General features: G+C 43.5%; 1 protein-coding gene across 2 annotated transcripts in view; it reads left to right on the top strand.

Moving 5' to 3' along the window:
• CLIC5 (chloride intracellular channel 5) overlaps positions 1-17665 on the top strand; it is a 155465-nt gene that overhangs the window by 99662 nt on the left and 38138 nt on the right. For both annotated transcript variants that reach the window (XM_069488097.1, XM_069488098.1), the window contains exons 2-3: positions 12319-12428; positions 17463-17588. In XM_069488097.1, coding sequence (XP_069344198.1) covers positions 12319-12428; positions 17463-17588 — 236 coding nt within the window. The remainder of the gene's footprint in view (positions 1-12318; positions 12429-17462; positions 17589-17665) is intronic.

Below are 17665 nucleotides of genomic sequence, written 5' to 3'. Positions count from 1 at the left end.
AAAAGCTTTTGTCCATGTCTTTTGCCCATTTTTAAATGGGGTTGTTTGATGTTTTCTTCTGATTTGCTTCAGTTCTTTGTAGATTCTGGTTATTAGCCCTTTATTGGATGTATAGAATGCAAATATTTTCTCCCCTTCTGTAGGTTGTCTATTCACTCTACTGATTGTTTCCTTGGTTGTGCAGAAGCTTTTTAATTTAATCAGGTCCCATTTTGTTTATTTTTGTTGTTGCTGTGATTGCCTTTGAAGTCTTCTTCATAAATTCTTTGCCTAAGCCGATATCCATAAATGTTTTTCCGACCTCTTCTTACGGAATTCTTATTTTTTAACAAACTCCGTGGGTGATTCTATTGCACATCCCCACTTGTGAGCACCTCTAGATCAGAAGTTGTCAGTCCTGGCTGAACATTACAATCACCTAGACAACTATGAGGGCAAAAATTCTGATGTCTGAGCCCTACTCCAGACTAATTAAATCAGAGTATCTGAGAGAGGGGCCTGGGCATATCATTTTTTACAATGAATATTTGAGTGGAATTTTCAAGCTCTATAAACATACTTTGTTGACATATTATAAAATACTAATTTTGCAAAAAATTTTTCAGAAGGCCTCAGATTTAAGTGACCCTAATTAATAAATCTCATGACTCAGATTTGATTTTAGTGCCATAAGCTTTTAATCTGTCATATTTGAGTTTTGGGATGATGAGTGATTACTGAGCTATGTTTTGGAAGATGACAGATTTGGGGATGTCTCTAAAGTCTTTCCAGACCAGCTTATCCTATTAAGATGCTATATTCAAAACTCAGCATTCAGACAACCAGAGCAGATGAGTAATGAGGAATCTCAGCTATGTCAGGATCCCAAACACCAACCTTTGTAAGAGAAGCAGAGCTCAATGGCAAGATATCCTTGTGTGGTGTGAAGATTATAGGATTCCTGGCTCTTTCCTTGAATGTAGGGGAAATGGATTCACGATCAAGAGCTGGAACTAATTTCCATAGCATCTTGGACAACAAATAAAAAGAATATATCAAGGGAGGAAATCAAAACTTTTGACAGTGCCCTAATTAAGTGGAAACCATGTTTCCTCCATCAGGACTGGGATTCTCCAAGGGAGGCTTAAGTGAGAAGACCTCTTCTGCAAATTAAACCCATGTGGGAAGGAGTTCTGTGTATTTGAGGTTGTAGATTTGTATCACTCTTTGGTTTCCTGTGTTTGGGTATATTTCTAAGGTGGAAGAATTCCAGCTTTCAGCTTTCATGATCCAAGCACTGATAGCCATAATCAGGACTAAAGAATAGCATAACAGTTCCTTAAATATTTGTGACAAAAGTTCTCGGATGTTGAAAGAACACAAAGTCTTCCATTGGACTTCAATAGAAAACCGCCAGGAATCAGTGTCAGACCTCATCTCTCAGTTACATCCATCTGTCTTCATTGGGTCCAGCCCTTCTTGTCTTTGGCTCCTGAACTATTTGAAAAAAAAAAATTTGGTTACTGAATGTTGCTTTGCACAGAAACTCAGTGGCCTTATAGAAAATAGACATGCGTGTGACTATCATTGTACCAAGAGCTAACCAAGTATGAGTCATTTTCCCCATCTCCCTTCATGGTAAATGCATGACTGACCTAGTTTAGGATCACTTTTGTCTGGCCAATGGATGGTGGCTGTAGTTCTCTCTGTGTTTGCTTTTGCTGTTGAATTTATTGCTTCATACACAAAAGGTATTGTTGAATTTTGTGCCTTCAAAGAGAGGTCTACTGACTCTTCACAAGGCCTAGCATTTCATAAATAAGGATGTTTAATGAGCTCTTCCTAAATGTTTGTCTTCTGTGGTCATAATGACAATAGCTGTAAATTTATTAAGTGAATACCATGTGTTTTATACATGTTATCCTCCATCCATATAAAAACCCTGCAAGGTAGATATTTCTGCCCCCAATTTGAAGATAAGAAACCTGAGGCTAAGTGTATATGTCTGAGTTATTTGCTGAGCAACAAACCACCCCAAAACTTAGTGTCTTTAAACAATGGAAACATTTATTTTTCTCGTGAGCCTGTAGTTCAGCCTAGGTTTGGTAGGAACGGCTAATTTTACTTTGCTAGACGTCTTTTGGGACAGCTCAAAGGCTGAGGGCTGGAATCATCTGATGTTTCACACATTCACATGTCTGGGTGTCCATGCAACCTGTCGTCGTCTGAGAACTTACCTGGGCTTGTCAGCCAGAATATTACACAATGCCTCTTCATGTGCTCTGGGCTTCCTCACAACATGGTGACTGGGTCCCCAGGGAAAGCGTCCCAAAAAAGAGTGAAGGCCAGACAGAAGCTATATCACTTTTTATGACCTAGTTTCAGAAGTCACACATTGTGTCACTTCTGCCATATTCTATTCATCTAGGCAACCACAAAGGCCTGCCTGATTTCAAGAAAAAGGGAAATACAGACTCCACCTCTAATTGGGGACTTGGCAAGGTTATGGAGAGCTTATAGGATTGGAAATAGTGCTATAGCCTCTTTGGGAAAATACATCTGCCACACACAGCTCAGTTGGTTGGTGACAGGGCTGGAATTTGAACCCAGGTCTGCATGGCTCAATACCAAGCCCTTGACACTGCGCCACAGAATTCTGTGAAGTTGAGGACAGAAGTCTGCCTCCAGAATGACAGAATTTAGCTGTTAAGTATTACACCTGCTCTAGTGGTAGAAAAAGCCAAACTTAGAGGCAGACGTTTGGGCTTTGGGACCTCCCAAGGCATGGTGCAGGTTTATGATCCTGTGACACAAGAGCCATTCTGCCCTCCTAAGCATGATGGAGCCACTTGGAAGACCTACCAAGGCAGTCACTTATTTCTTGAACACTTACTGGGTTCTGAGAGTTTCATAAGAAAAAAATCAGTAAGTCATAGTCATGCTAATGGAACATAGCAACTGTGTCAGAAGGGCAGATCATTTGGTTTTAAGAAATAATAACAATAGGGCATATCATTTGACTTTTACTCATAAGAAAACCTCAGGTATCTAGTAACAGCAAAATATTTCACTGAAATGAGACAAATTATAGAATAATACATAACACTGGAGTGAGATAGGCTAGGACCTGGAACTATTAATAACAAGGAATACTTGAACCAAGCAAGTCCTGCAGCATTTCAACATTTTCCCCTTTTTTAGTTTCCTTCTCTGACTTCCCTTCCCTTCCCTTCCCTTTCTTTTCCCTCCCTTCTTTTCCATCCTTCCTTCCTTCCTCCCTTCCTCTCTTTCTCTCTTTCTTTCTCTCTCTCTCTCTCTTTTTTTTCTTAACTCAGGAGTAAATACCATGTTTATAGGTCTAGAAGCCAGAGTTATCGCTAACTTGGGGAGGATAATCATGTTCTCAGGAATAGATAATCATGTTCTCCAAAGGGTACTATGCGTGGAGAGGGAAGAGCAGTGAGCTGAGGGCAAAGGTCAGGAAGAGGAACAAGAGGGCCACATGCAGGACCTGCAGCATAATGTGCGGGCCCAACTGCAAAATGAAAATGAGGGACCCTTTATTCAAAAATTATTAAGAATTTCAAGACAGCAACAGCAGAGCATGAAGCCCAGTGTGGGGCCCCACGCAACTGCGCAGACTGCATGCCCATGCAGCTGGCCCTGCCACGTGAGAGGCACCAGGGGACGAGGGAGGCTGCAGAGGGCTGACTTTAAGAAAAGGATCATCAAAAGTTTTAGCTGCAAGAGAAACACTAGGTAGGATGAAGATCCAAGGAAAGCAAAAAAGAATTGCTTAGGCCAGAAAGAGATTGAAAGAGAGCTATTTCAGAAGAGCTTGTTAAACAGAAGCAGGACTGACAAGAGGTTTAAAAGACCCATTCACTCATTCAAATAGTTGAACATGAAAGAATAGGAAAAAAGCCATGTGGGGGTGGGACGAAGGGCTGGGAGAAGGGGCCTTGGTGTTGAGTTGGAAAGGGCAGTTCTTTCTCAGAGGGTAGAGGGACGGGAGGGTGAATAGAGACTCAGTGGAGACTAACACAGAGCTCAAGGTAGGCTGAAGGACACCCCCAAGAGGGCTCAAGCACAGAGATGTTTTGCAGCACAGGAAGTTGTAGGCAGCCTTGGGCCCAAAGCTGCCATCAGACCAGGCCAGTCACCCAGGGTCAAAGGCACCACTGACCCTGCTCTCTCAGTCAGAGATTGGAACAGGGTAGCCTACTGGGCATGAGGCCTACAGGTTCTTCTGGGAGGGAATGTATACACAACCATACTGAGTTGTTTATAAAACCTTCTGATAAGCTAACATGGTGATAACAGACACTGGATTAATGGCTTACCTATCTCAGGTAATATTTTTAAATTCACCTGGTGAGATGGTTCATTTCATGGGACAACTTATCTGGGCCACAGTGCCCAGATATTTGGTCAAACATTATTCTAGTTGTTTCTGTGAAGGTGTGTTTTGGATGAGATTAACATTTAAATTGGTGAACTTGGGGTAAAGCAGATTGTCCTCTATAGTGTTCTACGGGCCTCATAGAACAAAGATTGACTTCCTCTGAGGAAGAGAGAATTCTGCCAGCAGTCTGCCTTTGGACTGCAGCTCCCCTGCTGGCCTGCCCTGCACACGTGGGGCTCCACCAAGCCTCCACGATGGTGTGAGCCAACTCCTTGCAATAAATCTTTCTTTCTCACTCACTCTCTGTCTCTCTCTCCCACCTCCTCTCTTTCTCTCTCTCTATATTTATATAAATAATAGTATTATAATATATAATCTATCATATTATTTATAATATAAAAACAGGATGTGTTTATGCCTCTATATATAGCAGATACAACAGGATGTGCATGTGTGTGTGTGTATACACACGTCCTGTTTCTTTTTGTCCTCTAAGAACCCTGACTCATATCCCCGGAATTCTTCATGTCACATTGTACAGGCAGGTGTCGGCATAGAGCTGATTCAGTCTTTTTGTTTGATTTTAGATAAATGCTGAAGTCCTCTGAAACCTCAAATGCATACTTGTTACCCGTTTATCGAATAAAAAATGCCTGCGTGACTCTAGTGAGTTGGACCTTTTGTGGCTGCTGAGGAAAGAAACGTTGATTTCCTCAGGGGTAGACCTCCCTGTCCTCATGTGGGCCACAAACCACCCAGTCACACCCCTGCTGATGGGAGGCTTACTAACCAAATCCCTGGAAGGACAGACCATTTGGTATTTCAAAAATAGTCATAAGAAGGAATATTGTCTGACTTGCACTAACAAGAAAAAATGGACTGCTGCGAGTCTTGTTATTATAAAGAAAAATTCTTTTCTCTTTTATGGGCTACGAACCACTTTAGTGTTATATAGATGAGCCACTTTATGTTCAGTGAAAGTCCTCTGGGTGTGGCCTTTGCCACTTTGCCACCCTTTTCTGTAGACCCAGCCAGCTTGGTGGAGTGGACAAGTAGGAACCAGGAGTCAGGAGTCCTGTCTCTGATTCTGCCATAGGACCAGGCTGTGCCACCATGGGCAAGTCATTTAACCTTTCTGGGGCCTATTTCTTTATCAGTAAAAAGAAAGAGCTGGACTGTATCATCCCTGAGGTTAGTTATAGCTCCATTGCTGTCGAATTTTTGTCTGTGCGCTTAACAAAATTGTTTAACCATTTGAGTCTTCCGGGACAGGTTTCATGGGCTAAAGCAACAAAAAAATGAAATGACTTAATAAGCTTTCTGGGAAAAATGGAGGTTTCTTTCTTAATACTTCATTTAGGGCTTAACCTTGCAGGTTTTTAAAGAAGGCAAAGAACATAAAAATACTGCATTTTGAAATAGCAGGCATTTAAGCATCTGATGTAGTCTGGGTACAATCAGGAGAGGAAAACTACATAGGTTAAACAGAAGAAGTTTAATGTGAAGAAGTATTAACTATGATAAAAGAATACCCATTATATATAAGGAAACGATATGTTGCACTAGGGCCGAGGGAGACTAGCCAAGGAAGGACAGACTTGGAAGGGGATCAGAACTTGGCATAGAAATTCATGGGTTTGGTTAGACCAGAGCTGGTCTGGAGTGGCTGGGCAAGCAGCAGGCCACTCTCCAGAGGCAACCAGCATCAGTGACATAGACGGACAGTGGGATCCAGGTGTCAGCGGGGCAGGAGGCCTTCTGGCCACGTGGGGCTTGCAAAGAGAGCAACAGATTTGCATGCACACCCCCAGCCTTAGACCAGCTGCCCATGAGCCAAGTGGGGGCTTTGGTTTCTGTGTCGAGAGCGCTGTGGACAGGCCATCACCAGGCAGAGGCTACAAGGTGCCAGAGGGGTTGCATTCTGAGCCTGCAGCTGGGGTGGCTCCATGGCTGCCCTCGCACCCTGCTGACTCCCAGCCCACACTCGGACAGCAAGAGAACAGCCTCTTCCTCCTGCAGTGTCCCTCCAGTGCTCTCTACTGAGGAAGCCCAACTTTGTGCTCACGTTAAAGAAGAAATGCTTGAAGAAATTCCCCCTGTCCTCACGGAGCATATATTCAAGGGTGCATTTGGAACTGAGAGGCAATAAATTGATAACTGACACATCTATCAAGCGTAAATGTCCTCTGGTCACTTCCTGCTATTTCTGCTTAGAATCTCTGTGAATATTTCTTCCCTCTTCTGGACTTGGGTGCCCTCAAATGAGTTTTGGGCAATTATCAGCTGCCCTCATTGTCTGGAGATTGAGCTCTGCATACCTGGGCTATTCATGGGATGTCTTAAACCAACAGTTCTCCAACGTAGTCCGTGGACTCCTGGGGTCCCCAAGAGGCTTTCAGGGGTTCCGAGAGGTTACGAGTTGTATTGAGATGGTGTGCTTCTCTCGCTGGGATTATCATTTTGTGGGAAGACTGCGGGTGTTTTAGCATAAATCTGGGCAGTGGTACAAATGGTATTAGTAGGTATTAGTAGTCATGCACATACAGAAAAAGAAGAGCCAGTCTCAATTATGAATGTCCTTGATGAAGCAGTAAAAATGATATAGTGTAATTAAATCTCACCCCTTGCATACACGTCTTAAACGCTCTGGCTGATGAAATGGGAAATGCATAGTCGCTCTTTGGCTCTGTTCCAAACTGTGATGGTTGTCGAAGGAAGAGCACGTGTGTGACTGAGTGGCCGACTGAACCAGCTGTCTCCTTCACAGAACACGGTTCTTACTTGAAAGAGCAACTGGATAAAATAAAATGAAGTTAATAAAATGAAGACCATTGTGCTTACTCAGACTTAGTATTTGCCAGACATTTTTGGGAAAGTCAATAAAATGAGCTTGTCATTTCAAGGATAGCAACTGATAGTATTTATTGCCACTGATAACATGAAAGCTTTCCAGAGAAAGTTTGAATTTTGGAAAACATGTCTGTATGACAGCTTGTGCTTGATATGAGGTTGGCGGCTTTCCTATCCATAAACTTTTTTGATGAGTTTAGTGATGATATTAATGAATGAGATGTTTTTACATTTTATAATAAAATGGGAATCATTTGGAAGATCTGCATAAGGCAGTGAAACACTTTTTTCCAAATAACAAATTCATATGTTGCAAACTCATGCATGGGTAAGAGATCCATTTAAAGTGCAAGTTAGGTGAGTGGGTTTTGGTATAAAAGAATAGGAAAAATTTCATTGCTATGTTTTCAAATTCCACATACGTACCATTAAGAAACTACCATTTGTTGAGTTTCAGTATGGTATTAAAGAAGAATACCCACAGCTATCTGAAAAGGCCACTAAAATACTCCTCCTTTGTCCAATGACATGTCTCTATGAGGCCAGATTTTCATAATACGCCTTAACCAAATTAAGCCAGACATTAAAGATATTGTGAAAATGGAAGACAAATGTCACTCTTCTCACTAATTTTCTTTTGTTTTCAGAAAATATAGTTCTTTTATGTTAGGATGTTATTTATGTTAACATGTAACATGTTTATTATAATATTTAAATGAATGAATAAATATTTAAAACATTTTCAGCATTAACTTACAGTAATATCAATAGCCATAACCCACAAAAATTGGGGGGGGACCCTCAATAATTTTTAGAAGCATAAATGGGTTCTGAGACTAAAAAGTTTGAGAACCGCAGTCTCAAACAAATCTCCACTAGTCACTTGATACACAAAATTGCAGGAAGTTGTAGGTGCAATGGTCGAGGCCAAGAGGGGTTGAGTTTCCCAAGGTCGTTCACATGGTGAATTAGGGACAGAGATGAGTCTAGGATCACAATCTCCTGCTGTAGCGTGCTTCAAAACTTGTTTGTTTGTTTGTTTTTAGGATGCTCTTTAGAGTGCCGATGAGAGAATTTTGAGATCCTCAAGCCATAAAAAGGGAGGGCCATCACCTTCCCCTCAACATGCATCCATTTAAACACGCACTGAGTAGCAACTACGTTTCAGGCACTTGTGCTCGTTGCTGCTAAAGGCAAAGTAAATGAAACATGGCCGGTGTTTGGGAGAGAGCCAAGCTTACCATATAGAGGAAGAGAGCACATGAAAGGCGATATATAATAGCCTGTAATATGAATTATCCAGCATATAACATATATCATATAATCATACAAGCAATATAATTACATTATGCTACTGCTGATATTATCATATGTATTAATAATATTATATATGGTATAATATTTTATAATAAGTTGTATACACTATACCTAGGGAACAGGAAGTACTTGGGGTTTTAGCTGACAATCGTGTGCAAAGCAGAATCATGAACTTGGGAAGTTTGCCATTGGCTGTACACCATTGTCCTTTTGACACTTCCTAGGGTTGCTGTAATAAATTACCGTAAGTGGTGGAGGTTATAACAGAAATTTCTTCTCTCCCAGTTCTGGTGGCTGGAAATTAAAAATCAAGATGTCAGCAGGGCCAGGCTCTCTCCCGAGGCTCTCGGGAAGAGTTTTTCCTTGTCTCTAGCTTCTGGTGACTGCCACCAAGCCTGGTGTTCCTGGGCTGGTGGACACACCGCTGCAATCTCTGTCTCTGTCTTCACATGCCCTTCTCCTCTGTGTGTCTGTGCCCAAAGGTCCCTCTTCTTATAAGGACACCAGGCACATTTAGAGTCCACTGGAATCCAATATGACCTGACTTTAAACTTGATTATGTCTGCAAAGACCCTATTTCCAAATAAAGTCCCATTCACAGGTTCCAGATGGACATAAATTTTGGGGAAGAGGATTCAACCTAGTACACTACTTTCGTACCTGTCCCCAACCCCCAGTGCTCAGAATCTCTTTGGACCAAAGTCCATCTGGTTTTTTCCTTGTATTTTTCAGGGTGTGGGGTCCCACTGAACCCCACCTGGCCCTTCTCTGTTGATGTTTCCAGTGGTTGCCAAAGTTCACTACATTTAACCTGTGAGTTTAGCAACCAGTTTCTCAGGGCCACAGGGCTGTGGGGTTGTGAAGGGGAGGAGAGGAATCTGAAACAGGGGCACCCGGACAGCGAAGGTGGACAGCAAGATCCTCACATGTTTCTGTTGGCCTCGGGCGATTTTTGTTTTCTAGGCCTAGAATCACAGTGTAAGACAATATTAATATGACATAATTAGAATCTAGGGAGTGACGAAGGACAGTGCATCCTACACTCTGGCATTGCTGATTGCACATGGCCTCCAGGACAGGATGCCTGTACCACTCAACACCGTCACCTCCCAGCACCTGGGGACAACATGTGACCTGGCTGGGTCCTCAGACTGGATTCCAGCAGGGTGGCTCAGAGTGCTACATCTTTATCCAGACCACTTGGGTTCAATCCTGGCTTCACCGCGGTGGGTCTCTTAGGCCAGTTATGTCACCATATGTCACCAGTTATGTCACCTCAGCTTCCTCATCTGTAAGGGGTGGTAGTATCCCACTTCGCAAGCTTCTCAGGGGGAATAAATGAGTTAATAATACATATAAATCACTTAGAACAATACCTAATAATATAGACATTTGTTATTATTACATTATTATTATATGAATTTTTTTGTCCAGCTAATAAGAATTCCAATATTTTACTAGTTCATCCTTCAATTCCCTTCTTCTCCCACCACAAGAGGAAAACAAATAACAGAGTGTGGATCTGGCTTTTGCTTTTTCAAATTCTACACTTGTCACTTACATTGTAACTGACCCTGGGGGAAATTTTCCTGTGGTGTCAGGATGTCTTAAAGGACCAAGAAACTGGTACTTGTCAAGTGCTTCTTGATAGGTTCATAGGGAGCAGCCGTCATTACCCAAGTTGGCACCAAGCTACCATTAAACTAATGGCTGCCTGTCTGATAGGGCCTTAGTAATTCAGCTCTGTGGGCAGGTGTGGCAGCCACGCTGGGCCCTCCCATCTTTGCCAGTTTCTGTAGCGGAGCCCATGCTGTCTCAGCGGCTCAGGGGTGGGTCTGTTCCAGCACTGGAGAAAAGTGAGTAGGGAGTGGAGTTCTTGGTGCAGTTAAGAGGGAGGTAAAATAACTGTAATTTCATAGCAATTACATACAGCCAACCCTGTCAAAGGCTCCAGTTTTCCTTTACAAACCTGAGCTCTGCTGGGAGCGATTTGCAAAGTAGAAATAAGCACACAATTAGGCCCTAATGTATGAAAGAAGGCATCGCTACCTCTCCATCTGAATGCCACAGCAGAACAACCCCCAAGGGGGGAAATAATATGCTGAGCTTTGGGAAAGCATTTTTTTCTTCTTTTCTTTAAAAAAAAAAAACCAAAAACTCCATTTTAGTAATCCCCCATTCCTGGATGTTGGTTAGATTGAAGCTTTGCAAGTAAGCCTGAGGGTCTTCATTACCTGTGCCCTCCCTGACAGTGGAGGCTCCTGCCAGGCCACCTGAGGGGGCCACGGTTTCCAGGGGAGCTGACATCAGACACTAGAGCAAGCGGGTTTCTGCCTCTAAGTCCATGTTGGGGGCCAATGAGCCACTCAATGGAAATGCAGTGTACAGAGACCAGCTCCCCAACCTTTTTTGCTTGCCCGTGTGTTTGCTTAAAATAAATTCTATGTGAAATTCATGGATCTGCAGCCCACTCAGAAGTGCAGTGAGGATAGATTTGTCTTTCAGTCTTAAAAAAGCCCACGAGCCGGGCGTGGTGGCTCACGCCTGTAATCCTAGCACTCTGGGAGGCCGAGGCGGGTGGATCGCTCAAGGTCAGGAGTTCGAGACCAGCCTGAGCAAGAGCGAGACCCCGTCTCTACTAAAAATAGAAAGAAATTATATGGACAACTAAAATATATATATAGAAAAAAAATTAGCCGGGTATGGTGGCGCATGCCTGTAGTCCCAGCTACTCGGGAGGCTGAGGCAGTAGGATTGCTTGAGCCCAGGAGTTTGAGGTTGCTGTGAGCTAGGCTGACGCCACGGCACTCACTCTAGCCAGGGCAACAAAGCGACACTCTGTCTCAAAAAAAAAAAAAAAAAAAAAAAAAGCCCACGATTTTGAGGAAGGTAATGCGGTGCAGAAACGAAGTGAGAGGAGTGTGCAAGCACGCAGTAGTGCTACTGTCGTGTGTGCTCCTGTCTTGTCCCCTGACCCACTCTACAGAAGGCCATAATCTCCTAGGGGACATGCATTTTTGAATCGCCTGCATAATTTTCTCCAGTGCCTTGCACATAATTGATAGTCAATATGTATTTGCTGGGTAAAAGGATAATTTAACAAATGAATGGTTTATTGACGCTGAAAGCCAAGTACTAGTCAGAGCTAAGTGGCATATTGATTAAAGTCTTGAGCCTTCTGACTAACCTAGACATAGGGAGATGGGATCAAAATCTGAGATATCTGTACTTGTGACATCCTCATGGAGCAAGGACGAAGGGGTAAAAGAGGGTAAACTACAGAGGAACATATTTTGGCTGCGTATTGCCAAAGGAAACCATTTCTAATTGTTACAGCAATCCTCAGAATGGACTGATTTGACAGATTTAAATTACTGGTCAGTGCAGGTATTCAAACATAGGCTAGAAGATTACTCGGGGGTATAGACGGTCGTATGCCGGTATCATTTGTGTTAGACCATGTGATGTTGAAGGTCTCTTCTTACCTTTAGATGCCAGGGTTCTGTGATTTCATAAAATTATGATCCTACATAATCACTAAGCTCAGTTCAGCAAGTATTTATTGAGCCCTTACACAGTGGCAGCCATTGCCTGGCATTGACATTAGGAAGACAAAGATGAATAAGATAGAGCTAGTGCCCTTTGCAGTTGGCTGGGGCATGGTTTCAGTAAGTCCTCCTGAGACCGGAATTTGGGTGTTTTAATCCTGTGTTCCTTCCTGCGGGTACACACATGGTGACTCAGGACTCTGGTTCTCTTTTTTCTAGGCTGGAATCGATGGGGAAAGCATTGGCAACTGTCCTTTCTCTCAGCGTCTCTTCATGATCCTTTGGCTGAAAGGAGTCGTGTTCAATGTCACTACTGTGGATCTGAAAAGGTAAAGGACATTGTATTGGTGGCGACTATGTTTAGCTGCAGGAACCAGAGCACCTTCCCTGAAGCAGGGCGAAAGCCTTCCGTGTCTCACGGTGGCTCCTGCTCACACCTCCTTGTCCAGAACTGTGTCGCAGGGCCTACCCCTCGATGCAAGGGAGGCTGCAAACGTGAGTATCCCACTTGTGGCCCAGCACTGCACTGCCCTGTTCAACAAGGTTGCATTCACAAGGAAGAAGGAAGGACTGGCATTGGCTTTGCAACTAAGAACGTCTGGCTCAGAGGTGGGCACAGACATCTACAAAGAAAGGAGCTGGTCATTCCAGTAGCACTAGTGCCATCATCCGTGGGACCCTGGCAGGACTCCAGGCGTGTGAGTCTGAGTCTTAAAGGAGATGAGATCAGCCCACTTCCCATGCTACGTTCCCATCCTTAGAAGTCCTTAGTGCAAGAGTTCTAGATTATAGGCCTGGATGGAGAGTTACTACTCTTCTGCTTTTAAAGTGAAGTTTAATGGCTGTTAAAAACACCAGGCATCATTCAGTATTGGGAACCACACTCTCTCACTCCTACAGAATGTACTATTTCCTCGCCTCTGCCTGTCCTTTACATGTGGAATAGCCCAAGGCTCACCCCTGGAGCATTAATCTTTTGACTCCACCTTCTTCCCTGGTGAGCTTGGCATATTCTCCCTGTTATCTTTATGTGAATCATGAAAGAATTCTTTCTGTGAATCCCAGAGCCCTGCTATCATCTAGATGGCTCCACTCAGATGTTCTATTGTCACTTTGAAATCTATGTGTCTAAAATTGCATCCAGCATTTTTCCTGTGAATGGGGCTTTCCTCATGAATTCCTATATCTTTCATTTCTAGGCACTGAAATGTCTCCAGCTCCTTCTCTTGCCACCTCCATTGTTCTCTCTCTCTCTCTCTCTCTCTTTCCCCATTCCCCATCCATCCCTTATTTTATCCTAAGGTTAGTCTTTCTAAAATAATGCTTTAATCAGGCAATTCCCCTGATCAGAAAACCTTCAATGCTTTCACTGTCGTGGAATAACTGCATCTGAAGCCCTCTTTTGTCTTTTCCCCAGTTCTTCCCAACACTGTCTCCCAACATGTCTCAGCGTGGCTCGTCCACCTCTGTCCTGCCAAGCTTCCTCCTGCTCCCCTTTTCCCCTGCAGCCTCCAGCCCTTGGTGAGGACGCGTCCTCTGTCTGACACAGCCCCCTCTTCCTTCCTGTCCCTGCAGATGGCACCAGCCCCTTCCCCTCCTAGGCCTCCCACTGCTCTCACCCACCAGCCCAGCCTCTCTCCAAACTCGCCAGCACCTCACCAGGTTATGCTCTCTAAAGTCCTAACGCTTTACAACTGGCGAGTGCTTTATAAAGATCACGTAATGTGTAATCCTGTGAAGGGAGTCTGTCTTCTCCACATTATATGAAGAAATGGAGACAGATGCACTTAAATGACTTGGCCAAGGTGCCCAGCCTGAAATCGGAGAGGCTGTCACTACAAACTCAGTCTTCTTCATTCAAATATGATACTCTTCATAAAACGTCAGTTATGAAGTTTGTTTCATCTTTCAAATGAGGCTTTAAATCCCTCGAGGACAGGTTGGGATCATGTTTTCAGCTTCTCTGCATTCTCCACAGCAACTAGCTTTGGACAGGCCCTCAACTGTAATTTGACAGACCCTAATACGTGTCACATGAATGGACATGCATCCACCATGCAGTCGATGTCCGTGATCACTAAAGAGACCAGGAGACTCTCATACAGTTGGAAAGAACAGCTTCCTTCGGTGGAGAATCAGAGGCCTTTGGATTATCCCGAGTGAGAGTGGACTTGTGTGTTCGCAGGAGATCAGAACGGGAAAGGAGGCCCCGCCAGCATTCACCACATGCTTAGGTTGCTCTTTCACGTTAGCACATCAGATCCTGCCAATACCCCTTTGAGGTAGGCCAGGCACGTATCACCTCTCCAGTTTTGTAGATAAGGAGACTTTCTTACTGCATGCACGTATGCACGCACACTCGCGCATACACATACACACACACACACACACACACACGTGTGCTAATTTCTAAAAAAACTGATCTCTTATCCAGGCACCAACATTTGTTGACTGAGTGATCTTGAACTCTGCAGAGCCTCAATTTCCTCATCTGGACAATGGAGATAGTGCCTTCTCAATCAATAGGATTATCATGAGGGTTTAGCGAGGCAGGCCACGGAAAGCGTTTGCGTTCCATGTTGTACCTCATAGTAAGAATTCCATACTTACCGGCTACTCTTAGCGTGATCCTTGCCTTCCTGGAGGCGGCAGTCTGGTCAGAGAAAGAAGCCTGATACACATTAAATCATTTGTAAATTAGACCTGGCGATATGTAATCCTGTGCTAATGATGTAGTTCCAACTACAAGCCCCGAACAAGGGTTAACAAGGAGCAAGGGCTGCAGCTGGCCACGTCCAGCCGAGCTTCCAAGGCCACAGGCAGAACTTCCCGGAGGTGTCAGACTCCGGTGGCCACGGTTCTTTAGAGTCCCAGGAAAAAAATCCACCACCGACACACATTTCTGTATCTTTAAGCCACAGAGAAATAACTGCAGAACAATGAAATCGGTGTAGATTTCTCCTTCCAGCTGTGGACACAGCATCCCTGCCTTGTGTCAGCTCTAGAAACCGGGGGGAACAAGTAAGGAATGTCCTTTCATTGTCTAAAATGAGGGACACACATAAAGTAAACAAAGGGACTGAGTAAATTAGATTTTAAAAATTCTTTCCGTCTCAACTGTCTGAGTTCCAAGTGCCACAGAATGCAGCTGGAGAGTGTGTGTTTGGCGCAGGACTTGGGAGTAGCGCAGTAATTGAAATTCCTCTCTTCCCCTCCCAAACTGATTACGCCAGGAATTTGTTTCATTACAGACTCCTCTACCCCCGTTTGTTTACTTTTTTACAGTTCTTCCATCTAATGTTTTCCACTCCCGACTCCCACAAGAAATGCCACGTTCTCGGAGAGAGCATTTGGGGTGAATCTGCTGCTCCAGCCCTGCCTGTGGCGGCCTCCATCACCATTCCTCCTCTTTCTCACTCTTTTCTAGGGCAGCGCTTTCCCCAGTCTGCCAAGCCTCCTTCCCTCCTTTTGCTCCATTCTGGCTCTTGCATTCTGACTAGGTGGCAGAGGCACAGAAGCACGTCCTTGGGTGTTAACGGGGCCCCTGTCAAACACAAGTGACTTTCCTTCCTACTGCACTGGCAGGAAGTCCCTTCCCCCAGGTAGTCGAGATACTGCCCCCTGCACACCAGGAACACCACGTGGGCCAAATACAGAAAGTGCAATTAATCGGTCAACTAATTAATTGTTCATGCATTCAATCAGACCTGTGTTCCAGGATTTCAGCCCCTTCCCCATGATCTAGGCCTTCCTTTCTAGATAATTTAGGACTTTCGCATCTCCTCTTCCCATGGGGATAAAATGCACTGTTGCTTTGGTCACCTAAGAGTTCTTTAAGTGTCTGACCCAGAATCCAACAGGTACACCAAGGGGACTTCTGTCTTTTAAGGGACTGAATTTTCTATCTATTATACATGTGGTTTACATCAAAGATCTTATTGATCTAACCAAGCTTGCTATAGAAAGAAATAACTTTCATAAAGCAAGTGCTATATTTGAGTCCCATTAGAAAATAGAAGATATGTTTACTTAGAAAAATAGATTGTTTATCATGATAACACTTAAGTAACCTCATGATTTTAAAACATATGCATAATTTCTGACTCCTAGATTTTCAATTTATGTATGTTGAACAGAATTCTAAAATATTTCAAGAAAAATAACTTCTTTCTAGTAAGACAGGAACCGTAATAGTCACACTTTGAGAATAATAGTGTGTGTTTGAATTAAGTTACAAAGAAAAAACACTGTGGAAGGTAGACCCCAGAGGAGCACCAACACTCTAGCAGTACAGCTGCCTGCTGGCTCTCCCCACATGCAGTTAAAAGCTAAAAGCTTTCATAATTGGATCGAAGTTTTTACCAACTGACCAACTTTTGATTACTAATTTTGCAGCTGAAATCATTCGTTTTTTAAATTAAAAATGTATGGCTTATTCATGCAATCATTAATAATATATATCTACTGAGGGCCTCCTATAAGCCAGGTACAGTTCTAGGTCCTTTCCTCATGGATCTTGAGTTGTAAGGCTTTTTCTCAGATACATTCCTACCCAGCAATGTTCTGTTCTTGATGCAGAATCCTTGGTAATAGCCTATCTGGTGTCTGTTGAGCAATAATATTGCACTTGGGTCTGTCAGCCATAAATCCATGAGTTTTCACAAGGCCCTGTAGTGGGTCATGTTAGAAACAGCAATAAAGACTTTTGAAAATATTGTCTTCCTTTAATAGTTTTGTTTTCAAGCTCATAATTTGCTTATTTTCATGGATACCTGAAGGCTGTATCAGGGGCTGTTTATAGATCAAAAAAGTATTTGGTTGAGTCTGGCAAAAGACTGACCAATGCTGCACATTAGTTATTAGATATTAAAATTTAAGTCATACAGAATACAGGTACTAGAACAAATGGCCCAAACTCCCATTATCACTATTATTATTATTTCGTATTTAAAAATATCTTTTAGGATAAAAATGTGATCTAATTCATTAATTTTTAAAATTTGGAATTATGTAGAGTGTATTTTTGTTAGGTGGATTAGTGAAGGAAATTTTCAAAGCACAGCCTAACCTCTCCCTGGGTAATTAAATCTTAGAGTCACTTAGGTAGTCACCTGGATTCTTCCCACTTTTCATCTTGACTTGATCCTCTCTCACTGGCTCCACTGAACACCTTCCCTGCGTCACACTACATTCTTTCAGAACCTTCTCCAACCTCCTCTGCTCTACGCCCCACACCATAAATCTGTCTTTGCTGATGGGCATGTGGGATAGCACAGGGCGTCTACTTCACAATCAGTCTTAGGTTTCCCAGAACAGGAAGCGCCCTGGTGTAAGCCAGCACCTGAGTCTTGCTCTCCCTACAGGAAGCCAGCGGACCTGCACAACCTGGCCCCCGGCACGCATCCGCCCTTCCTGACCTTCAATGGGGACGTGAAGACAGACGTCAATAAGATCGAGGAGTTCCTGGAGGAGACCTTGACCCCTGAAAAGTAAGGAAGGGTCCATGCTGGAACTACAAAAGCACAGCGCTAACTTTGAGAAGGTGCATTTCCAAGGGAGCCTCGTC

Source organism: Eulemur rufifrons, chromosome 15 (genome assembly GCF_041146395.1).
Source record: "Eulemur rufifrons isolate Redbay chromosome 15, OSU_ERuf_1, whole genome shotgun sequence".
In the NCBI taxonomy this organism is placed as follows: Eukaryota; Metazoa; Chordata; class Mammalia; order Primates; family Lemuridae; genus Eulemur; species Eulemur rufifrons.
Note: the sequence above shows the minus strand (reverse complement) of the source record. Positions and strands in the feature narration are given on the sequence as shown.